Below are 22,800 nucleotides of genomic sequence, written 5' to 3' on the forward strand. Positions count from 1 at the left end.
GTCAACTTAGTGTATGTAAACTTAGTGTATGTAAACTTCTGACCCACTGGAATTGTGATACAGTGAATTATAAGTGAAATAATCGGTCTTTAAACAATTGTTGGAAAAATGACTTGTGTCATGCACAAAGTAGATGTCTTAACCAACTTGCCAAAACTATAGTTTGTTAACAATACATTTGTGGAGTGGTTGAAAAATGAGTTTTAATGACTCCAACCTAAGTGTATGTAAACTTTCGACTTCAACTGTACAACAAGACAGCATACGGGCTAATAACAGTCTGCATCATTATGGGGCTCCTTAATCATCAGCATAGCACCAATGCAATTCCATTTGAAGAGACATATGACTTTACTGTAACTTACATTGTTACTGAATGGAGGCTGTGATGAACAGCTTTGTAAATATCTCTGAAGATCATTTGGAGCTATATTATTAATGGGCAGTTGGGTATCAGTACTGTATCATCATTGGTGAAAGGTTGAACACTGGACTCTGTAAATTGAATTTAGAGACAATATCATTGTTCCTCTAAATGTTATTAGGTTAATCTGCCCTAGTCTGCTGTGTGAGATGCCTCCAAGGGTCTCTATGGAGACAGATTTCTTCTTGTGTTGCCTGAAAAAAAAGCAGAGAAGGACATCTTCAATTTGACTATTAAGATATTGTTTTAAATTGTCTGAAAGGAAATGACTGTACATTTCCTTCCACTTAATCAACAAGCAATAGAATAGCGAATCTGTTTTGGACAGAACTATAGTCAAGCAAACAAGAAAACCTATCAAATGTTAACCAATGCCAGCTACTCTTTTTTTTTCTCTCCCACACAGTTACCTGAATGTGGCTTCTATGGAATGTATGATAAGATCCTGCTGTTCCGCCATGTCCCAGACTCAGAGAACATCCTCCAGCTGGTGAAATGTGCTACAGACATCACAGAGGGAGACCTGGTGGAGGTGGTGCTATCAGGTAAGACCAGTACTCACCACATGTTACACGCTGCCTGGTTGAGGTGGTGCGATCAGGTAAAACCAGTGCTCACTACACACTACATGTTACACACTACACACTACCTGGTTGAGGTGGTGCGATCAGGTAAAACCAGTGCTCACTACACACTACATGTTACACACTACACACTACCTGGTTGAGGTGGTGCGATCAGGTAAAACCAGTGCTCACTACACACTACATGTTACACACTACACACTACCTGGTTGAGGTGGTGCGATCAGGTAAAACCAGTGCTCACTACACACTACATGTTACACACTACACACTACCTGGTTGAGGTGGTGCGATCAGGTAAAACCAGTGCTCACTACACACTACATGTTACACACTACACACTACCTGGTTGAGGTGGTGCGATCAGGTAAAACCAGTGCTCACTACACACTACATGTTACACACTACACACTACCTGGTTGAGGTGGTGTGATCAGGTAAAACCAGTGCTCACTACACACTACATGTTACACACTACCTGGTTGAGGTGGTGCGATCAGGTAAAACCAGTGCTCACTACACACTACATGTTACACACTACACACTACCTGGTTGATGTGGTGCGATCAGGTAAAACCAGTGCTCACTACACACTACATGTTACACACTACACACTACCTGGTTGAGGTGGTGCGATCAGGTAAAACCAGTGCTCACTACACACTACATGTTACACACTACACACTACCTGGTTGAGGTGGTGCGATCAGGTAAACCAGTGCTCACTACACACTACATGTTACACACTACACACTACCTGGTTGAGGTGGTGCGATCAGGTAAAACCAGTGCTCACTACACACTATATGTTACACACTACACACTACCTGGTTGAGGTGGTGTGATCAGGTAAAACCAGTGCTCACTACACACTACATGTTACACACTACACACTACCTGGTTGAGGTGGTGCGATCAGGTAAAACCAGTGCTCACTACACACTACATGTTACACACTACACACTACCTGGTTGAGGTGGTGTGATCAGGTAAAACCAGTGCTCACTACATGTTACACACTACACACTACCTGGTTGAGGTGGTGCGATCAGGTAAAACCAGTGCTCACTACACACTACATGTTACACACTACACACTACCTGGTTGAGGTGGTGCGATCAGGTAAAACCAGTGCTCACTACACACTACATGTTACACACTACACACTACCTGGTTGAGGTGGTGCGATCAGGTAAAACCAGTGCTCACTACACACTACATGTTACACACTACACACTACCTGGTTGAGGTGGTGCTATCAGGTAAGACTATAGTACACACTAGAACAGGGCTGTGTTCATTAGGCATCAAACGGAAGAAAATAAACTGAAATGGGGAGGAACTACCCAAACTTGACCAATAAGAAACATTCATTGTGGTTTTCTGTTGCAAAATGTTTCAAAACATTTTGTTACGGCTGCCATGGTATAAAACGACCCAGGCCCTCCTTAGGTCACACATGGCACAATGTCTTCCTCTGGATTGAGGTGTTGCTATCCATGCCCTACGCATTTGAATATGTAACATGCTCCTGTTTGAAGGTGAGTTCTGTTCACCTGTGTTCTGTTTCCATATAGGCTAATCTCTGTTTGCATATGTCGTATACATTCATATGACCTTTTTTTCCACACAGTGTTTTAATGCAATAGAACATAGGCCTATTGCATTCACTGCTTCTCTTCAGCAGTTTTTTTTCTGTTAGTTATGTAGCCACTAGAATATACCATTTGATATAGGGAAGAGGGGTGAACTCTCCTATGAACCCTATTATTTATTATTTTGAATAATATTTTGAATAATAGCAGGAAGTAGAAGGTTCCTTTTTGTTTTTGTTCTAAATGCAGAACGTGTTCAAGCTTCATACAGATGGTGAACAGAGTACAAAGCATCTCCATAATAGCAGCTTGAAAAGGAGGAGAGAGATACAATGTTACCCAGCGTAATGGACCAATCAGACGACACAATGATAATAGTGAGGACGTAATGTTACATTTCATAGTATCTAAATGGCATAAGCGTGTATATTGTCTTTGTGCTTAGCTAATAGCATACTGTGTGGTTAATTTGACTCAGTCATCACAACAGACAAGAACATGGATAACTGACTACATGACAAATACAGAGCTAGAGGGCATGTTGGTGTCTAGCTGATATAGCCAGCTACAAAAGATCATTCATTCAGATAATATCTTAAAACCACCACAGGGTTAGCTGCCAATCAGAAACACCAACACACAAGTCGTGATCTGGAAATGTGGAACTATGCCAATATGCAAATGAACCAATTACTTGTAAGTTCTATCTCAAATGCCCGTCTCTTGTGAAGTAATAAAGCATTTATTAAAATAACCAAATAGGTCGTCACACAAATCTTTAATCATCTTTGTGTATTGAACCAGTGATGTCGCTCTGCTTTGTTTTGGCAGTTTTCTGCTCCCCTCCACCCCCTCCAGTTGTTTGGCTGCCGCGCCCGGCAAAAAATCAGGGGTGTGCTTATCCTAGCCCAGGAGTAGGAAGTGATCGAAGTATCGCGTTTGACACTGCTAAAGTGTTTTTACAAACGCTTGGCAGGCTTTCTCTTCCCCCTCTGTGTGTTACAGTATGGCAGGTAATTTAGTTGTGGCTGTGGTACAGAGACGGGCGGGGGGGGGGGGGGGGCATTGGGTAGATTGACACCTCCACTACCCCCTGGCTGCACCCCTTGCTGGGAAAGAGAGGGCTCAGGTGATTTAGTGATTTACATGCCCAGATGAACACATTCTCATGACACTTTTTAATGACACACTCGACAGCTGAGAGAGCAGTGAGCACAGAGCAAAAGTAACACAGGAAGAACCTTACAACTGTCAGAAAGAAGCAGTGAAGACTAGACTGTCTGTGATTATTAATTGTGATCATTCCCACTGCGCGGCTGCTCTGAACAGAATGTGTCCTCTGTTGACTGTGGTGTGTAAATTGTTGTCTAGTTCTGTTACTGTTTCAGCATCAGAGGCTGCGCGAAGTGAATCATAACAGAGAATTGCATGGATTCTAATGTGTGGCTATTGTGTTACATTATAAGAGGTCACATGTTGTGAAGGTTCACATGGGTATGTCTTACTGCACAGATGCCGCTAACACTGTCTGTGTCTGTCTGTCTGCAGTATTATTTTGTGCTACTCTCGTTGTTCAGTTCATCTCAGCTTATGCTAGCACTCACATTTGAGGTAGAAGATCGAAACAAGTTATAACCTTGTTCTGTTCTTGACTCTTGATAAGCTCAGGAAGTATGAGTGGAGAGAGCGTCGTGCTAACATAGAGCAGCTACTATAGGAGGCTCACCACAGGGGCCAAAGAATGCCAGAACACTTGTGCTCCACTGAACTCATCAATAAAATCATCAATTCCCTTCACAGAAAGAAAAATGGTAATGGTTGATAAATGAACATTACGGTGTGTTACACTATCCCAGGGAGTTGTTTTCACCAGCCAGTCTTCCTGTCAAAGATCTCACGATTTGCCTTTCCTCGTTTGATCTTTTTCGACTTCTGGAGCAACTTAATGAGTGTGAAGGTGGATAGGATGCCAAGAACACTTTTGCTGTTACCAGCATGAGGGTGTGAACAACGTCAATTTGTTACGCTGGAACAGGATGTATGCTACTTGATGCAAAACGGATGTGCACCCCAATCTGTAAACAGAAAAATGGGAGTGAGGAAGAAGGCGACTTTAACTCTTATCCAATGATTTGTACACTGAACCGGTTTGTACACTGACATGTAATACTCTAACACCATTTGCCGTTGTGAAACAGTCAAATGATCAGTACTGTGCCGTGCTGGAATGCAGAGATACTGTGTATCATGTGAGCTGTCTTTACCACCACAGCGTATCTTTATATTCATCCGTGTTTGTTTTCTTTTAGTGTTTAAAGTTGTGTAGCGGTAAAAGCAGAACTCAGCGAGCGGAAATGTCACTAGAACCACTAATTAGACATAGGTATTTATTTCGATTAAGCCTACCTAGGTACCACATTCACATCCACACACTCATCTTCTGAAATATGCAATGACAGTTACAGGTTGTTCAACTTCCAACCATAGTTTTGCTTTTAAACAACAGGCAAAACAATCATTTGAATAAATGTAACTAATTTACCAAGCAGAATGGCTAATCAGAATGTATTCAGCGTGCTGAGACAAGCATGTTGGTGGGAAGATGTGTGAGTTTGATGAGGCAGTCTCATGCTGAGCTCTCCACTCTATCCCATTTGCCCAATGCAGCCTAACAGCATCAGCCAAAAACCACAACTCTAACTGCAGCAAAAAGCCTTTACCTCAAAATATACAAATACTGTACCAGCCAACGGCCAATAATTTTTTTTGTATTCTACATCCATTGTAAACATGGTACCACTACACTACTTCACTAATGGGTCACTATTCACAGAATACAACTCAGCTATTGAGTACTGATTAAATCTGGGGAATGTGAGGAACTGTTGAAATTGAACCATTGACTATTGTTGTTGACCTGTTCTAGCCTCTGCAACAGTGGAGGACTTCCAAATCCGCCCCCATGCCTTGTTTGTTCACTCCTACCGGGCCCCTGCCTTCTGTGACCACTGTGGAGAGATGCTGTGGGGCCTGGTGAGACAGGGCCTCAAGTGTGAAGGTAGGTACTGTACAGTAGGAGCCAAGGACTGCATCTCGAATGGCACCCTATTCCTTATATAGTGCCAGAGCTCTGGTCAAAAGTAGTGCACTTTGTCGTGTAATAGGGTACAATTTGGGATGCAACCCTGGGCCCATTTGAACACATTTCTTTACGTTCCAGCCACTCCGACACGGTTAAAGAACTCTGTAAGAGAGAATTAGGGTACGTGAGATACAGGCCACCCAGGTGTACTCTAGTCTGAAGAGGTCTCCTCGGTTCATGGTGAGCAGCAAAGCCCCTACTTGAGAACAATGTGTCTTCTGTCAGGCTGAAGTGGTAGTTGGAAAGGAGTTGGATAGGTAGTGCATGGAGTGGATGGAAGCAGACACAATAGCCTAGCATGTATAAAAGTTAGCAAGTACTTCTGTCTGACTGGAATGGTGGCCAGCTCATGAAGGAAACTCTCCTAATGTTTCAACAATCCATGAATGACTTGGTCCATCAGATGATTCCTACTTAGTTCCATAAAGACAGTCTCTCACCAGTTTGATGCAAGTATAAAATGACCACATTACACGTGAACTCACCTTTGCTCTGAAAACTGTCTGTTTTTCGCCGAAGGTTGTGGTCTGAACTATCACAAGCGCTGTGCGTTTAAAATCCCAAATAACTGCAGTGGTATACGCAAGCGGAGGTTGTCCAATGTCTCTCTGACCGGCTTGACCACCCTGACCACCACACGGTCCAATGAGCCTTCGCCTTTCACCTCCGACGAGGCCTTACTGGTGAGTTTACCCCTGGTTACTGTGGGTCATCAGGAAGAGCCACTCACACATGCCCAAGCTCACACGGGCATGACAGCTGATACACACACACACACACACAGATTACTACATGCCCTATGCATTCCCAACCTCCCAATGACAAATTGTTGGATTACAATGAGAGTCATGTTCCTACTATAAAGGACTTGATGTGATTCTGCAAGGCCTGTTGCTTGTGTTCGTGATGAATTCTGTAGGAGCAGCTCTTTACTCAAGCAGCAGCAGTCAGTCATGTGTGTGAATATCTGTTAGGTTTAACTATGAATTCTCTCCTCCCTGTGTGTGTCCCTGTCCTCTCCTCGCTGCATGATCAGTCTTCTGTCAACTCCGGCATGGAGGTAGGTACCCCAATACCCTGTCCCCATTTACTCCTGTATTAAACCCAGCCATCACCTACTGCAGTGTGAATATGCCTATTCTCACCAGAAGCACTCTTTCTCTGTTTTTCCCTATGCCCAAATAAGACAAAGAAGACAAAGAAAGGGGATTGAATTATATAATTGTAGTTTACGTAGTTGTTGCTTGTCATCTGTTACCTCCATGCCTACCATGTGCCTTGCCCTGCTACCCTCCGCAGCAGAAGGCACAGTCAGACATCTTTCCCGGCAGAGAGAGAAGGTCCTCTTCCTACACCGGCCGGCCCATAGAGTTAGACAAAATCCTCCTGTCCAAAGTCAAGGTGCCTCATACGTTTGTCGTCCACTCCTACACACGCCCCACCGTCTGCCAACACTGCAAGAAGCTACTCAAGGGTCTGTTCCGTCAAGGCCTGCAATGCAAAGGTACAGTAGGGCCTGGAGAGAGAGACTTGAGATCATGAGAGGTTGACTGGTGGTGGAGGAGATGGTGATGCTGTAATAGTGTGTGACTCACTTGTGGGCTTTTACCAGCTCAATAGTTTCAGGTGGTATTATTTTGGGATATGTCGAGACTTGGTTGTCACAGAGTTGGCAAAGCTCACAGATTTTCAGATGTTTCTCCCTCAAGCTTTATTTGTGACATCTTGGATAACTATTATGGTCTGATTTTTAGATGGCCCTGTAACTGTATAATTACATGGTAATCACAAATGCAGCAACAGTGTTGTTACTACCGTAGAGATTCCATAATTCACAGATACTCTGTACTGTAATTCTATGGTTACTACAGTGTAGACAAGCAGTCATGTTGCTTTTATTTATTTTGCTGCCAAAAACATTTGTCCCTGAAATGATGGCTGGGATTTTGTATTTTTTTTTAGCAGCCGTTGTTAGTGTATGTGTAGAGCTGTACTGTATATATATATATATATACGACAGAACAGGGTGTAATAGTATCATATGAGAGACGGTTCATGAGGTACTCTAGCTGACAGATAACATGTTGTTTTTAGTCACAGTGCTATTATACAGGTTTCATGTGGATGTGACAGCTATCTCTCTCTTTCCTTTATCTCTTTCCCTCCCCTCTTGCACACTCTCTCTGTCTCTCTCTCACACACACACATTCTCTCACACTCTCTCTGTTTCTCTCTCACGGTTACAGATTGCAAATTCAACTGTCATAAACGATGTGCGCCCAAAGTGCCAAACAACTGCCTTGGAGAAGTGTCTAGAAATGGAGGCAAGTCTCACTTTAGATAGTCATTATTTTGCTTTAAGTGTGGCAGATCTTTCCAACTAAGTGGTGGTCCATCTCGTACATTTTTAACAGAAATGTCACAGGATTGAGATGTTTTTCTTTCAATTCTGCAGCATTTACTTCAGTTGTCAGAGACTGTAGAAAGTCAATCAAATAGAATACCAGTTCAATTCTTGGAAGTACCAGAATGTTCCTTGTAAATATTGACCAAATTATGACTGTGAAATAACTTCACTGTTTTATTTTTTAAATCTCTACTCTACCATTCTGATATTCTTAGTATTGTCCTCTTTTGTTTCTTCTTTCTTCTTCTTTAAAAAACAGGTATTCTTTGGCATACTTCAATTTCAACTTTTTTCGAATTCCTTGTGTGTTTCAACTTCCTCCTCCTCCTCCTCCAGAACTACTGAGCCCAGGGGCGGAGTCTGATTTGGTGATGGGGCAGGGTTGTGACGACCACGACAGTGACAGGAACAGTGGTCTCATGGATGACATGGAGGAGGCCGTGGTGACTGACACTGGCCTGCTGGAGGCTGGCCATGGGGAAATGGGAGAGCTCCACGACCCAGAGGACGACTCCAACAGGGCTATAAGGTGATTGACTGGACCTAGGACTAGGATTAGGCCAGAGGGACACCCCAAAGGTCATAGTTCCTCGTACAATATCTACTCTAGCATACTGCTTAGAATGAAGCAATGTATTGGGAATTAGTATGTTGGTATGGGCATTGGAAAGTACCTTACTCTCAGGAGTGGTAGGACAATCATCTATCCTCAACCACAACTCTAACCCTAGCTTCAACCACATCCTGGTTCAACCCAAGCCTCAACCACAACTCTAACCCTAGCTTCAACCACATCCCGGTTCAACCCTAGCCTCAACCACAACTCTAACCCTAGCTTCAACCACATCCCGTTTCAACCCTAGCCTCAACCACAACTCTAACCCTAGCTTCAACTACATATCGGTTCAACCCTAGCCTCAACCACAACTCTAACCCTAGCTTCATGTCCACATCCCGGTTCAACCCTGGCCTCAACCACAATTTTAACCCTTGCTTCATGTCTACCATGTCTACATCCCGGTTCAACCCTAACCCTTGTTTCATGTCCACATCCCGGTTCTATCCTTACCTTAGCTTCATGTCCACACCACGGCGTAACCATAACCAATGTTCCCTCTAAACTGCGCGCAGTAGCCCCGTGACTGCCGTGCACGATCAGAAGAGATGTCAGTTCGCAGAGAGAAGCACGAGATTGAAGTTCACTCAACTTTTTAGAGCAGTGGTAACCAACCGGTCGTCGCGATCGACTGGTCGATCTCCAAACATTTCTGTAAAAAAGCCAACTATAAAGCCTTTTTAATTTTTTTTGTCTCGGGCTGTCAGCTGCCCAACGCCCCGGGTAGGCGGGCCCGGAGAGCAAATCAAGTGCACTATAGGCCTACCGCTGGCCAATCAGATGGTTCAGATTACCGTGTCTGCAGTAATTTAGCAGGCATAAAAGAAAGCTACAGAAAAGTTGATACTATGAGATTTCAAAATGTTTAAAACCATGACTAGAGACTGTCAATGAATACAGAAAAGAGCTGCTGTTTTTATGACTGAGTTCATGTTGAAGTTCTTACTCAGCCATGTCAACACTGTATTCAACACTTTTATAAACCATAAAATGTGTGTTCTTCCTATTTCCACTCCGTGCTACAACAATCAGTAATGAATGAGTAGGAAAATATCGATAGGTTTGCATTGTTATTATAAATGGCTTGGGACTTTTTTAATTGAGGAATATTTCACTTTTCATAGGAGTAACAACATGAATTTGTACATGAGGCAGAAATAATGAGGTGCAACTCGAATTTCACAATCAGCTGGAAGACACGTGACATTTTTGGTCAGTGTCAGTGGAAGGAAGGGAGAGCGTAGGGATGTTGAGAGAAGGACCCTCAGTCTGCTCCTCTCTCCCTCCACTGAGACTGATCATCAGATGCAGGCACCATCAGCCCAGTAAAATAAAAAGCTAATTATTTACATTTTCACTCAAACCGCTGTGCCTCACAAGTAATACAACAACGGATCTATTACCGGTGTGATCATATAGCCTACCTCAAATTTTGATATATATTTTAAAAAATGTCCCGAACAACAATGCATTGGCAGGGCATTTCAAGCAAAGCCAATATGCCCTGGTAATATATTGGGCCTATAGCATACTGCACAAACCTCATTGCTACAGTACTGTTTTTAATTGGTTAATGTTGCATAGGCTTACGTTTATTAAGTAATGTAAAAAATAATAATAATCGGTAGCTCTCGTCTTGCATTTTGACTCAGAAAGTGATCTTGACTCTTTACTGTGATAATTGTGATCGAATCAACACAATATTAGCCACTTTCAATGCAACATACCGAAACAAAACGAACAATGCAAGAGATTTTGTTGTAGGCAGAACGCATCTGAGTAGGATTTTAGTGCATTGACATACATGACTCGTACTCTATGCAGACCGGTGTGACATAACCAATCAGAGCTGCAGTAGGCCTATATGCAAATAAACCATTGCCATATATGGAGCTGCACCATTCCCTTTGAACTGGACTGTGTTTACAGCATGAGCGGTCATGAGTAGATGCGCTTGTTTGGAGATAAAAGCAAGAGCTGCATGTAGCCACGTGTACACATTTTGTTAATATCTTTTGCTAGTTAGTGAGTTATCAGCCCAGTTATAGATCATTTGTAGTCAGCAGTAGGGGAGTGATTTCTTCCTACAATAGCACAAAATATGTACATTTCTAGACATCTTTGAAAAGCGAGTCAGGTAAAAATATTTTTTTTGTCTTAAATGGGCAGTGTTGTATTTTGAGAAAAGCTTGAATAATTTAACCGTTATTTAACTAGGCAAGCCAGTTAAGAACAAATTATTATTTTACAATGACGGCCTACCCCGGCCAAACCCTCCCCTAACCCGGACGAAGCTGGACCAGTTGTGTGGCGCCCTATAGGACTCCCGATCACAGCCGGTTGTGATACAGCCCGACATCGAACCAGGGTCTGTAGTGATGCCTTTAGCACTGAGATGTGGTACCTTAGACCGCTGTGCCACTCGGGAGCCCAAGTTCCCCTTTAACCCCAAGCTCTCGAGTGTTAAGTAGCCAATAGTCAGAGGGTAACATCATTTGATTCTCTGTAATAATGGGAATAAAAATGCATTTTATTTTGTAAAGCGGTTTCTTGCATCAAACAACACAACATATTCAGTCACCTCTTTGTCTGAAGGACAAGTGGAAGAACAGTTTAATGTCAAACCCTGCATGTTTTTTCCAATGTAGGTCTACATTGAACACCACACATTGGCTGCTACTGTAGGCTGAATGACAGAACAGCCATTTCCATGTTAAAATGTTGTCACACTGGTATAAAGGATTTGGAAACAGGCGCTGGAATACACAATAGGGGTTTTTAATACTCCAAAAACAAACACGTATACAAAAACACTGGGCTGTACCCAAACAAAGAGCTAGGGTGAACCTCGTTGAACGACATGGGACGATACCCGTAATAACCAATATATAAAGCACGCAGCATAACAGCTACACCAACACAAATGTCACACAACCAACGGACATGGAAAGAATAACCGACAAAGACAGGGAACAGAGGGCACATATATAACATTCTAATCAGGGGAAATGGGAACCAGGTGTGTAATCAGACCAGACAGTCCGTGGTTGATGATAATGGAACCAGGTGTGTGAAATCAGACAAGACAGTCCGGGGTTGATGATAATGAATCCCGTTCAGTGAAGCCTAGAATGCCGGTGACGTAGACCTCCGGAACTGGTGAACAGAATGAGCAGCAGTACCGGGGGGATCCGTGACAAATGTTATGTGATGCATTTTCTCCATTGTTTTTTATGGCAGGCCACTCTGGTAGGCCTACATTATGATTAAATAGCCACAGTAGCCTACTTGCCTGCTGATAAAACTGTAACTTAAAGCGGGTACAGCCTCAGTGTTCACAGTTAAACTGTAACCTAAAGCGGGTACAGCCTCAGTGTTCACAGTAAACACACAGTTTGTGCTCATCAGACCTGAAATTTGCTCATTGCCGAAAAATTTAAAGGGAACATTGTCCATAACCCTACCTGAGTCCTAATGTTAAGAAAAGCATTCACACCACCAGAGTTTTATGTTTGACTCCCTTCATTCCAAAGCCCATCTACTAGCAACAACATCCCGCTGATGCGAGTGGTCCAGTCAGTCAAACACACCAAGAGGAAAAGCAGTAATGTCATGAAGGAAGGTTGGCTAGTGCACTTCACCAGTAAAGACACTCTGGTAAGTCTGATTTGTCTTCATGTATTTTTGTCACATCAACTAATCAATCTTATGTAGTGTGGCAAAATTCCAGGATTTCTGGAAAACCAGAATTTGCGGGAAATTACTGGAATTTTGCAACACTAATCTGACAACATTTTATAGACTTGATCATCTTTTCTGTGCTGTTTTTCTTTAATGTCTTGTATGTTTTGTGTATTTTGTGATTGTCGATTGAATTTTCCCGCTGTTGGAATGATAGACTTTACTTGTTACAGGGTTATTAAGACAGTGTTATTACTGTGAGCCAACACTGTGGTACTTGTTACAGGGTTATTAAGACAGTGTTATTACTGTGAGCCAACACTGTGGTACTTGTTACAGGGTTATTAAGACAGTGTTATTACTGTGAGTCAACACTGTGGTACTTGTTACAGGGTTATTAAGCCAGTGTTATTACTGAGTCAACACTGTGGTACTTGTTACAGGGTTATTAAGACAATGTTATTACTGTGAGCCAACGCCGTGGTACTTGTTACAGGGTTATTAAAAAGTATTAGTACTGTGAGCCAACGCTGTGGTACTTGTTACAGACGCGTTTCATAAAGTATTGGTCGGTACCCAAAGTGGGTTGCGGACGTAAATGTATAGTTATTTAATTAATTACTGGAATTTATTTGGCCAAGTGCAACTGCGCTCTCTGTTCAGTGCGCTCTCTGCTTAGCAGCGGTGTCTGCTCAGTTTGGCAGCTGCGCGAGTGGGAGAGGTAGAGGGAGATGCCCGTGTGCCTCGCGGTTTACCGGATATTTTTCCTGCAGTTTTGTTGAAGATCACTCCGCGACCCACACGCTGCAGCGCTGTCGTTCAAGCCACTGCCTTGTTATTCCCACTCGCCATCACGAAATGGACTCATGCTAGCCACAAGTTCTGACTGAGCTCAATCGTCATGAAACGCAAATACAGTGATTACTTTTTGTCTCTTTCATACAAACTTTGAGAAATAACGAGGAGCGCCCACAATGTGTTTTGTGTGGGGAAGTGCAAACACTCACACAGTTCTGGGTTGCTCATCTGCAGCATGAAGCAGTCTCCTGCCTGACTGAGAAAGCAGTAGATGTTCTGATCCAGTTTGGCACCACATACCTATGCAAGTCAGGGTTCTCAAGTACAGAAATGCTGAGCATGACCTCAGTGTTGCACTATCAAAAACGGAGCCCAGAATAGACCTGCTTGTTGAAAACTTCAACCAGCCACACACCTCTCATTAGGATTGTGTGTTTTCTGGTCTACATCTGTGTGATGTGATCAATCAGTTTATTCCAGTTCAGAATTTAAAAAATGTATTTTAACAGCAACAGTTCAAACCTAGACTTTCTATCAACAATCATTTATACAGTAAGATGTACAGTAGGCCAGAATTTTTCCATCTGTGCTGTTACTTAGGGATGCACGATCAAAAAGCCTGTGTGTGTGTGTGTGTGTTCTGTTATACATCTATGGGATGTGATCAATCTGTTTATTCCAGTTCAGAATGAAATTATTTATTATATTTTAACAGCAACAGTTTCAACAGCAACAGTTTCAACCTCTATGCAAGAGGGTTTTTAATGAGATATTTATGGGTATTTCATTGTTATTTGTTTTTGTCTATATTGCATTTTTTTAGGCATAAAGGCAATGAAATTTACCGATATTTACGTATAGTTGCATATTTTCCTAAGCTTGGGTCCCAGGTGTTACGGATACAGTTATCCTGTGTGTGTGTATCCTGTGTGTGTTTCTTTTCTCTCCTTCTCCCCTCACAGGTGAAAACCACCACTCCCCAATCAGTCAACAATCAATCATCAATCAGAAGACACACCTCCTCCTATTTCCTACCCTATCACAGTTCCTTCCCCATGGTTTAAAAACCCCATCATTTGTTTGCTCTAGAGCAATCTCTAGCTCAATCTCTAGCTCAATCTCTAGCTCAATCTCTAGCTCAATCTCTCTGTAAATGCCATGTCTGTAGGTCTCTGTGTTTCACTCTCGCTTTGTGTCTTAACCTCTCTTTTGTTTGAGCACCTCCATAGCACTTTGTCATCACCTGTGAGTATTGTTTTTGGTTATGGTGTTTGTTTGTTTGTGGGAAAAGGGGGAAAACCAAGACAAGTCGCCCATGGGCATACACTACCCGTAGGTGAACTTTGTTAAATACACTAGTTAGAACTGGGCGGACCACCCACTGTATTTTTGGTTAGTTAGTTAGCTGTTGTTAAAGTAGGCTAGTCTAGCTTAGGGGTGTTTTTGAATACTTATTGTTTCTTTCCTTGGGTCCAGCTCAGCCCCTTTTCCTGCTCCCCCCATTACCGCGTGTTTATAAATAAACCTAGAGTTTGACGGTAGATTTCTGTTGTCGTGGTTATTTCGTGCACACTTTTACTTTGTCACAATAATAATTTGCATGAGTTATGTTACGGGTCTCATTACCATCCCCCCTAGACTGTCGGGCCAAAAGGGATTCGTAACACCAGGAAACCACAGAATTTCACATTTGGGTCCCAGGCTAAAAAAGTTTAAGAACCCCTATGTTACAGGGTTATTAAGATTACTGTGAGCCAATATTGTGGTACTTGTTATAGGGTTATTATGACAGTGTTATTACTGTGAGCCAACACTGTTACTGTTACAGGGTTATTAAGCCAGTGTTATTACTGTGAGCCAACACTGTGGTACTTGTTATAGGGTTATTAAGACAGTGTTATTACTGTGAGTCAACACTGTGGTACTTGTTACATGGTTATTAAGACAGTGTTATTACTGTGAGCCAACACTGTTACTGTTACAGGGTTATTAAGACAGTGTTATTACTGTGAGCTAACACTGTTACTTGTTATAGGGTTATTAAGACAGTGTTGTTACTGTGAGTCAACACTGTGGTACTTGTTACAGGGTTATTAAGACAGTGTTATTACTGTGAGCCAACACTGTTACTGTTACAGGGTTATTAAGACAGTGTTATTACTGTGAGCCAACACTGTGGTACTTGTTACAGGGTTATTCACAAGACAGTATTTGTACTGTGAGCCAACACTGTTACTGTAGGTCTATAGAGTACTGCACAGTATGTGCCAACCAACAGCCCATGTTTAATACATGCTCCATTAGTGTGTGTGATTGTTTGATAAATAATGACCAGCAAAGTGTCAAATTCAGTTGTAGTACAAGAACATGGGCACCTCTCCAATCTGTTGTTCAATCTCCCAGGTGATTTTATTGATACAAAGTTTTGACCATTTGGTCTTCACCAGGCATCCATGTTTTTCATGAGTTTACCTCTAGCACCTGCAAAAAAAGTTCCTCCAATCTGCTATGGGCACTGACCTACGGCATAATAGATGCATAGTAGATGGGGAACCCCCAGAGATGGAACACACCATGAACATATGGAATGTTGTCCCAGTCTGTGACAGCGGTAGTTAACAACGCTCTCGATCTGTTTCCACTACAGAGGAAAAGACACTACTGGAGACTGGACAGCAAATGCATCACACTTTTCCAGAATGACACAGGAAGCAAATACTACAAGGTTGGAAATCAACTGTTTTGAAATCGATCAATTGAAATTGTATGTTGTATAGATTATTATTAGGAGTGAGTGAAATTCAAGAACTGAAGTTAATGCAAACATATTTACTGTCATTATGGGTATGAATAAAACAAGATTATCAAGCGCATGCAGTTTTATTCTGGGATAGATTAAAGCAGAATGAATTGACTAGATTCTGGGATAGATTAAAGCTAATAGAAATGATAAGCAGATAAGCAGGTTGCAATCACTTTGTCATATAAACATCGATGGAGAATTGATTTACGGTATAATGTCATTTGTAGTGGCAAGAAATAGGCAGCCTGGACCATCAACACATTGATCAGATTGAAATATAAATACTCTAACCACTACTGTTAATTAAGTGTCTACATCAATCAGTCACATTTATTTCAAAAAGCCCTTTTTACACCCGCTGTTGTCACGAAGCTCTTTACAGTAACTTGACCTCGACCTCAAACAGCAAGGAGCAATACTACCTCTGCTGTGTGGCAGGAAATTCCATTGTCAGAGGTGTTGTCTCTGGACCCAGCCAAGACCTTCAACCTGCTGTCTGAGGTCTCCAACGCCCACTGCTTTGAGATCGCTACAGCCAGTCTGGTTTACTACGTAGGGGAGAACCTGGCGAGGCCCAAGGGCCCGGGGAGCATGTCGGCCCACGGCAGTATGCTGGTCAGTGGGGTCGGGCCGGACGTCGCCCGTATGTGGGAGATCGCCATCCAGCACGCCCTCATGCCCGCCATCTCAAAAGGACTGTCGCACGGGTCACGCCACGGTGGCCACAGTATGTATAAGCAGAATGAATTGACTAGATTCTGGGATAGATTAAAGCTAATAGAAATGAATGGATTTGAATGGAAGCAACCGTGTCTTACTCAGCACTAGGGTTGCAAAATTCTGGTAACTTTCTCAAGTAAAGCTGGATTTCCGCAAAGACTGGGAATTTTTGGGAAAGTTCCCAGAATTTGGCAAACCTACTCAGCACTAGGGAGGAACACTCAAGGTTATAGTATGGAATACTCTTAAAGATATGATTAACACCTCTTACACCAACAGATGATGTTTCCATCAGCATTTCAGTGTCCAACTGCCAGATTCAAGAGAACGTGGTAAGTAGGATTTGGTCTTACGTTATTTGAACGAGCCTTTGGATTTATTTACATTTTCACTCAGATTTAGTGTGTATAATATTGCAGTAATAGAAGGTACATTTATAGTCACATTGGCTCCACATCTAGTTTATGTCTGCTCCTCGTGCATAGTTAGATTTCTGAGTTGAGATCATCCCCTAAGTAGCTCAAATGGTGATTATTTTGATTACCCACTCAGCGAAGCAGTTGCCATAGCTACTGTCAATAATTAGTCACAGTACCACTGGTTATAATTGTATTTCTGGGAAAGTATTCCAGACGTGTATGGGATTAGTGGATATTAAGTTGCCAGATGAGAAGAGATAAAAGTGATTGTAGACAAGTATTTCTGACAGTATACACTTGAAGCTTTCATTTAAAACATTGACTGGATTTTTACACCTACAGGATATCAGCTCAGTGTATCAGATATTCCCGGATGAAGTCCTAGGATCGGGGCAATTTGGGATAGTTTATGGAGGTGATGCATTTGTACCACCTTGTCACACCGATAACCTGTATAAAAATTTAAAAAATGAGGAACACATCCTTGATCTTATCCTAGCAAAATATTTGCATGACCAAGGAGGTGTGTATTGTATTGAGTCATACATATACATTGCTATTAATCAGATCAAAAGTATTTGAGATAATCATTAATTATAAGAAGTCACACCTGCAGACCACATGTATCTTGTCTTTGATTCCTCCATAATATAATGTCTCCATACCACAGGAAAGCACCGAAAAACTGGTCGGGATGTAGCAATTAAGATCATTGACAAGTTACGCTTCCCTACCAAGCAGGAGAGCCAACTACGCAATGAGGTCGCCATCCTTCAGGTAAACACACATCGGCATGCATGGCCCAGTGTGCTCCTATGAAACATTTTTATTAGAAACATTACTATTTTTATCAGATGTTGCCAGACACACGTTACGTGGAGCACATGACAAAACAACACCTAAAGACAAAAATAGAGCGAGGCTCTTGATATTTTGTCAGTACGTAGATAATGTAAATAATGAGGTAGTTATCATGCCGTCACAGTGGGTGTTTGGAGAACTTGTCAAGCTCTCGGCCTGCTGCCATTAAATGCTTCCTGTGTTTCCTTACTAGAACCTGCATCACCCTGGGGTAGTGAACCTGGAGTGCATGTTTGAGACGCCGGAGCGCGTCTTCGTCGTCATGGAGAAGCTCCATGGAGACATGCTGGAGATGATCCTGTCCAGTGAGAAGGGGAGGCTGCCTGAACGCATCACCAAATTCTTTGTCTCACAGGTAAGCCTGGCTGACAAGCGTTGTTGCTTGCAGACAATGGACAGTCGTGCAGTAGCAGTGACACATGCTGTATACAAACACAGACAGTGAAGTGCGGCAGGTAGCCTAGCAGTTAAGAGCGTTGGGCAAATAACTGAAAGGTCGCTGATTCTAATCCCAGAGCAGACTGTGAAAAATCTGTTGACGTGCCCTTGAGCAAGGCACTTAACCACAATTGCTCCTGTAAATTGCTCTGGATAAATGACTATAATGTATGTGGCTTACAGGAATGCTTAATGTATTTTTCTGATGATAATGTGTGTTTAATCATGTGTTGTTGCACATTTAATTATGACATGTAATGTATATATTTTTATTCATGTTTTGTGGTATATAATTGCAAATTACCAGAATATATTTTTTCTTTTTTATAATCCCTTATAATAATAAAAAATAACAAGCCAAAGAAATAATTTAGTTTCACCTCATATTTTAGATTCTTCAGGCTCTTCATCATCTCCACTTCAAGAACATCGTCCACTGTGACCTCAAACCAGAGAACGTCTTGCTGGCGTCCTCTGACGCTTTTCCACAAGTAAGAAAACCTCCAGCTCAGCCTCCAAACAAGCCAAAACAGAAACATCAATTCCACAGACATAAACAGACGTAATCTCTCCTCTAAGATAAAGTGGCTGATTATGGCTACTGCACGCTCAGTGCCTCTACCAGTGTTCTATCCTCTTGATTTTAATGATACACTTCCAATGATGGTCCCCTTCTCTTCATAGTCCTGTACTGTACTGTATCCTCCCTGCCAGGCGGAAATGGACTCTGAGTCACTGCCCTTTAGGAATTTCCAGGCATCTGATGGGTATTAAAAAATATATGACATTTGTGTTATTTACAGCAAATATTTTCTGAAAAGGAAGGAGTCAGTTCTTGTATATCTGTTGTTCATTTCCCAAAATATGCTCTGCCAACATCACTGGCATCATCACACTGCTAAGAACTGCCATCTTGTGCAGTCTTGCCGAAGTCACTGTTTTGGTAACCTTCTGATGACATTCTGTAGCAACAGTAAATCGAATGTAGACCATATCATGTCCATGTTAAAACACAGTGATAATTTGCCTTTTGCGTAAACCTTGCCAGCTGATCATTATAATGTCTGGAACAAACTGTGTAGGTGGATCAAATGCGGGATGTTATGAATTAGCTTTCTCCAACACAAGTCTAAGTTTGGCTAGACAACTAGAGTACTGTTCCTCTCGTGTGGAACCCTGCATTACCACTGTGTTTGAGTGAACACTGTGGCAGCGTAAGATTGACTAGCGGGAGGTTGTGTTGTAGTCGACCTTCAAACGTGGCCGTGTCTCAAACTACACCTTATTCCAAATAGAGACACACCTCATTTGAGGCGCAACTTATCTGTGTCTCAGGTGAAGTTGTGCGACTTTGGCTTTGCCCGCATCATTGGAGAAAAGTCTTTCCGTCGGTCAGTGGTGGGCACTCCGGCCTACCTGGCCCCTGAGGTCCTAAGGAACAAAGGCTACAACCGCTCCCTGGACATGTGGTCTGTGGGGGTCATCATCTACGTCAGCCTCAGTGGTACCTTCCCATTCAACGAGGACGAGGACATTCATGACCAGATCCAGAACGCTGACTTCATGTACCCACCCAACCCCTGGAAGAAGGTGTCCCAGGAAGGTGGGTGTCTGTCGAGCAGCAATGACTCATGCATTACTGCGATAACTGCATTACTGTAAACTAACATTTTATATAGTTGTATGAGAGAGAGAGAAAGAGAGAGACTCTGACTTTTTGTCTTTTCTTTAATGAAACATTCTCATTTCATTAAAACCTCACCCCCCAAAAACAAAAATATCTCCTATACTGCATACCATACTCACCTCCACACTGTTTATCATTTTATAGAACTCAAATTCCACCCTAAGGCACGCAGAGACCATCCCATTAAATAATAGTGAAGGGTCGGTTATCCCTCCACCTTTGACCCTGTTCCTCCTTGTTTGCCAAATAGCCAACATCGCCTGAGCAAACAGAAAATTCAACAAAACACATTTGGCCTTCTCCGAATACCCATATCTCATTATAAACATTGCAACAGTAAAACCCACCCCTAAACATCTCACACAGATATTAATGGCATTAACCTGGCTCACACAGAAAACGCATGAATCACAGTTTCACTCATAACACAGAAAGGACACCCCTGTCCAACTCCCGGTTCAACCCGTGCCAACCAGCTGTTAATGACCAGGGCTCCATGTAGAACCCTCCACTGGAGATCCCCTTACCTCTTTGGTACTGGGGGTTTGTAGAGCCCCCTCCATCTAAAACACACCATACTCTCCACCCCACATACCACCTGCCACTGATGTGCCTTCACTCCTGTTAGGCTGCTAATGTTCCTTACCTTAATGCAGAGGTTGTAGAGGACTTTATCTCCCACCCCATCAAATTCCCCCAGGTTCGGAGTGTTAAAGTCTAACAAGTCCTCCAGACCCCCTTGCCAGTCCCCAGTCACCTGCAGTGCCGGAAACATTGGTGCCCCCCCCTTTGGCTGCTCGAACACCCCCCTTACCAGCTCAGACAGTGCCTCCTGGACCTCCTCCAGGAATCTCTCCAGCAGCCTAAGATACTTTATTCTTGTTTGTTGTGCCAGGACTTCCGGGGTTTTCCACCCCTCCTCTCCCAGCAGTCGCAGGTCACCCAGTAAACCCGCTGCCTTATCAGTTGCCTCTGCAGGGTGGCCGACTGAACCGATCTCAAAGGGATGGCTGGGTTGTGGAAGATATACCATAGAAAATAAAAAAGAGAGAGAGTGTGTGAGAGAGAGAGAGAGAGTGTGTGTGTGTGTGTGTGAGCGAGAGTGTGTGTGTGTGTGTGAGAGAGAGGGAGTGTGTGTTTGTGAGAGAGAGAAAGCGTGTGTGAGAGAAAGAGTGTGTGTGTGTGTGTGAGAGAGAATAAATTCTTGTTGCTGCCTATTCATGTGCATAATGCCAAGCGATCCCTGGTACTATAGAGGAGGGCCTCAAGGTCAAGAATCCCAACTGGGGCTCAGAGAGCCATGACCCCTGAAATAATCTTAACATGATGTTTGCTTTGCTCATTAGCCCTTACATGGCTCTGAAAGGGGCCTGCGCTAAATCCTCCAGGTTTCCCACCATGAGTTATCCTCTGACAGCCTGCTTTGTTGTTCTAGCAATTGACCTCATTAATAACTTGCTGCAAGTCAAGATGAGGAAGCGCTACAGCGTGGACAAGTCTCTCAGCCATCCGTGGTTACAGGTAAACCTTACTCTGAACTAAACTAGACATTTAACAGACATTATTACAGATTTGGAAACAAGTCTCTAAGCCATCCGTGGCTACAGGTAAGCTATCGCTCATCTCTAAATGAGAGATTTAAAAGACAATGTAGAAAATAAAAAAGGTACTGTATATATCACAAAGGAGTAAGAAGAGTTAATACATTTGGACAAGTCTCTTAGCAAGTGGTTACACGTATGCCCTACAGGAAGAGAGATGTGAGAAAGGAGTTTGTCCTCCAACAGCTGCAAAAAGTCGCATTTAAAACCCAATTGACACAATCACATGAAAACAATTGATGCCGTAGGCTAATGCTAACTACTGTGCCCCTCTGCTAATGATGTCCTTCTCAGGACTACCAAATGTGGCTGGATCTGCGCAGCCTAGAGTGGAAGATGCACCAGCGCTACATCACGCACGAGAGCGATGACACCCGCTGGGAACGCCACGCCGAACAGCACGGCCTGACGTACCCTGCCCACCTGGTCAACCCGCACGCCGACGTCAGCGAGGGGGTGGAGGCAGAGGAGGCGGACACCATGACTGCCCTCAGCATCAGGGTCAATAGTGTAAACGCTGGGCTGCTGCCCCATTAAGAGTCAGCATGCTGCAGTACTGTACACTGCTGCTACCGCCCCCTTAAGAGCCTGCTCACTCCCTCCACAACACACCACAGCACAACGGACTGACTGACCCCTCCACTCCCAGCCAGGAACTAGGAGCTCGAAACCCTGCCTTTCAACTAACTGCCTAATGAACAAAGATTCTCATTTCCAATAGTCTGTATATCAGTCAACCAGGTGTATTGCCTTACTGCTTAATGTAAGTGAATCTAATGACTAATACTGTAATACTCTGGGTATGAGGGATCATCCAGGTGTACTGCATGTTAAGTCAACAGCAGCAACCAATCACTTCAAAAAAGCATTTTTTTGTGATGATGTGGCCGGGGACACTTTGCTTCTTGAATGTCCAATATCTTGAAAACTTGACTGCTGACATCCAAAACATTTTGGGACTAGTTTTTGAGTGGATTTCCACTTGAAGTCAACAGCAGAAACCAATCCCCCCCCCCCCCCCCCC

General features: G+C 43.0%; 1 protein-coding gene across 1 annotated transcript; it reads left to right on the top strand.

Annotated features, from left to right (window-relative positions):
* Nucleotides 1-839: 839 nt before the first annotated feature.
* Nucleotides 840-22,800, top strand: prkd1 (protein kinase D1). The gene is made up of 18 exons (XM_029687778.2): nucleotides 840-969; nucleotides 5,530-5,661; nucleotides 6,265-6,428; nucleotides 6,782-6,805; nucleotides 7,045-7,249; nucleotides 7,992-8,069; nucleotides 8,489-8,681; nucleotides 12,302-12,425; nucleotides 15,895-15,972; nucleotides 16,489-16,777; nucleotides 17,050-17,102; nucleotides 17,532-17,604; nucleotides 17,860-17,966; nucleotides 18,244-18,405; nucleotides 18,881-18,979; nucleotides 19,824-20,091; nucleotides 21,611-21,696; nucleotides 22,071-22,800. Exons 1-18 carry the CDS (start codon nucleotides 855-857, stop codon nucleotides 22,311-22,313), a joined length of 2,493 nt encoding a protein of 830 aa, XP_029543638.2. The 5' UTR covers nucleotides 840-854; the 3' UTR covers nucleotides 22,314-22,800.

Source organism: Oncorhynchus nerka, linkage group LG18 (assembly GCF_034236695.1).
Source record: "Oncorhynchus nerka isolate Pitt River linkage group LG18, Oner_Uvic_2.0, whole genome shotgun sequence".
NCBI lineage: Eukaryota > Metazoa > Chordata > Actinopteri > Salmoniformes > Salmonidae > Oncorhynchus > Oncorhynchus nerka.

Bases quoted from the DNA above. Each gene is read 5' to 3' on its own strand.
- prkd1 (XM_029687778.2), top strand. From the start codon at position 855: ATGTATGATAAGATCCTGCTGTTCCGCCATGTCCCAGACTCAGAGAAC. The intron at 5,662-6,264 runs GTAGGTACTGTA...TTTTCGCCGAAG, and splicing joins ACAGGGCCTCAAGTGTGAAG to GTTGTGGTCTGAACTATCAC. The intron at 12,426-15,894 runs GTAAGTCTGATT...TTTCCACTACAG, and splicing joins TCACCAGTAAAGACACTCTG to AGGAAAAGACACTACTGGAG.